At 50.7% G+C, this 2,929-nt stretch overlaps 1 protein-coding gene across 1 annotated transcript; it reads right to left on the bottom strand.

The window, feature by feature from the left end:
• Positions 1–1,075: 1,075 nt before the first annotated feature.
• On the bottom strand, positions 1,076–2,059 carry NPBWR1 (neuropeptides B/W receptor 1). The gene has a single exon (XM_009707951.1). The coding sequence runs from the start codon at positions 2,057–2,059 to the stop codon at positions 1,076–1,078; it is 984 nt and encodes a 327-aa protein (XP_009706253.1).
• Positions 2,060–2,929: the final 870 nt, after the last annotated feature.

Here is a 2,929-nt window from a genome sequence, read left to right as displayed (position 1 = left end):
TTTGTTGGGTTTTTTTGTTTTGTTTGTTTTTTTGTTTTTTAACTTCCTTTGTCCTCCTTAAGAGAAATATTGATAAATCTCACCAGCAAGCAGAGTACAAGTGTGTGAGGGACTGTTAAAAGTAACCTAACTACTGTGTATGCTATTCATAATTGTAGGGAAGAAGTCAAAATATTCCCCATGTTTCCGCAAGTCCTTTTCAAACCCTTAAAGACTATCTCATTCTCAAAATACCTTCCAATTCTGTTTTCTAGGGCCAGAAAAAAAGCGTATCTGTATGTGCAAGAAGGAGATTGCCCATAAACATATGACAAATAAAAGAGTAAGCACCACTTCTGCTGTCAACAAAAGCTGCAAATTTTACAAACTACAGCTCACCCAGTACACTGTGAAGCTATTTTCCACAGCAAGTGGCTCCAAACCCACGTCTATGTATTTTATTCTCTTGTTAGGGCTTGCTTTTTCTTCCTTAAAGCCAGACTGAAGTCTCCCTTGCCTGTTATCACACATTCTGACTACCTTATCTCAGTCTCCTGTAAAACAAGATGAGTTCAATACCTTGATTTGTTCCTTATCCTTTGGAGCTGTGCCGCTTTCAATATTGCTAAGTTTGCGGGACTTTGGGTAAGCAGGTCCTGTGGATACGAAAGAGGCTGAGGAATCGTTAAGCAAGACACGCAATAACACACCTTTATTGGGCTTTACGAATCACCAGTAATAGAGACAGGCATGTGGCTTGGGTTCACAAAGCGATACCTTTAAAAAGGGAAAAAGGACATGGTGCAGCTCCATGAGCTACAAATCTAGGACAGAAAGCACATTAGAGAGAAGGAATTTTTTTTTTTTTTTAAAAAAAAGAAAACGGGGCAAGGGATGGGGAGCAGTGCTGAGGAAAAGAGTGCAAGACAGTTGAGAAAGATTCACCTGTCCCCACTTGGTGTCTTGGGTAGCGAGACAATCTGAAGCCCCGTGGGCCATCACAGGGAGGCTGGAGAGAAAGCACTTTCTGGGCTGGAGTCACCCAGGCAGAGCAGACGACTGTGAGAGGGGCAGGGGAGGGGACAAAGGGTTGGCTTTATGAGGAGGTTCTGCAATCTATCAGTTTGCAAAAGCTCCTCCTGAAATTGTCATCCAGAAAAGCATACAGGAAAGGATTGAAGCAGCTGTTGGCGTAACTCAAGCTAGTGATGAAGTAGGAAATCCCAATGATGAGCGGAGTTTGTGGGATGTCTGTGGTGAGGGCCACCACTGTGCTAAGGTGATAGGGCGTCCAGCAGAACAGGCACACAGCCAGGATGACAACCACCATCAACGTCACCTTTTTTTTGGCTTTGTCTAGGGCTTTTGCATTGCAATGGAGGTGCACACGTCTCAATCTGCATAGCATGGTGGTGTAGAGGATGCAGATGGTGGACACTGGGATGGCAAAGCCTAAAATAAGGGTGTAGATCCGACTGCCTTTCCACCACACGCTCTCAGGGTGGGGGAACACAAAGACACACTGAGAACGTCCCTGTTCCTTGTGTATCTTAGCAAAGACGGTGAAGGGCAGGATGATGACTGTGACGAAGGACCAGACGCAGAGGCTCACAATCTTGGCCGCCCGGTAAGTGCGGTAGGACATCTTCCTGGACTTGGTGGTGGCCACCACAACCAGGTAGCGGTCAATGCTCATGACGGTGAGGAAGTAGATGCTGGAGAAGGTGTTGTACTGGTCTATGGAGATGATGAGCTTGCACATGAACTCTCCAAAGGGCCACTGCAGGAGCAGGTAGTCAGCAATGTTGATGGGTAGCACCAAGGTAAAGAGCTCGTCAGCAATGGCCAGGTTGAGGATGAAGATGTTGGTGACCGTTTTCATCTTCGGGGCTTTGAGGATTACATAGATGACAGCGGTGTTGCCTGTCAGCCCCACGGCACAGATGACCGAGTAGATGACAGGCACCGTGACATAGAAGCTGGGGCTCAGTGGAGGAGTGGACATATTCAAAGCCCCATCGCCTCTCCCAATGCAGTCAGCACACGAGGCATTGGTCTCAGGGAGGGAGGAGTTCTCCATGGCCACAGGAGGGGACAGCCAGGTCCACTGGTGATGGAGATGACTTGGAAGTGGGGGAAAAAATGTGAGATCCCCTGCTCTTCTCAAGCCTGTCTCCTCCAATGCATCCAACGACCGGGGTCTCACATATGCTCCCCGTCACTGCTCTGCCGGGAGCAAGGGGAGATCACTGAGGGCTCAGCCAGCAGTGGAGGATCCCACCATTCCCCTAAAGTGGGATTAGTTCCCCATCAGCTGCCCCTTCCCTCCTCCCACTCCGATGGGAACCATGTGGGGTCAGCATCCAGCCTCAGACTCCCCCAAACTGAGCACCCCAAGGTGACAGCATGCACCTGGGAGCTCAGCAGTCTGACCCGGCCGCCAGCCCCGCTGCCCCTCCGAGGTGCTGTGGAGGGGTGGTGGGGCCAGTGGCCGGGTCGGACTGCAGGACTCCTGCTCTTGGGGGAAGCTGGTGTCTTTGGGATGCTCCCCAAAAAGCAAAACACTCCCCCCTTCCCGACGGGGCTGAGCGCTTTGGAAGGGGAGGAAGGATGCACTGACCTCTGCCAGCCGGGCTGCCGCGGTGGGGCTCCCGGAGGGATGCAGGAACTGTGCAGGAGGGGGATGCTGATGCCGCTTCTTTGCTTGATCCTGAGAATTAAACGCTTGCCTGTCTCGATCTAGGTAGCAACAGATAGGTAACATGAACTGCAGAGAGGATGATTTTAAAAGTCGAGAGCTGGACCACTGGAAAGAGATTTGTGCAATTACCTGAAGTCACATCTCCCGACGGCGGCGAGGTATTGCCCTGCAGCAAAGAGGAGAGAAATCCCAGCTGTCGGTGGCATCTGCTTGTCGTGCCGGCTCTGAGAGCTCAGCATCCACCGCCTG

This window comes from Cariama cristata, unplaced genomic scaffold (genome assembly GCF_000690535.1).
Source record: "Cariama cristata isolate BGI_N322 unplaced genomic scaffold, ASM69053v1 scaffold18929, whole genome shotgun sequence".
In the NCBI taxonomy this organism is placed as follows: Eukaryota; Metazoa; Chordata; class Aves; order Cariamiformes; family Cariamidae; genus Cariama; species Cariama cristata.
This window is presented reverse-complemented; position numbering and strand designations above follow the sequence as displayed.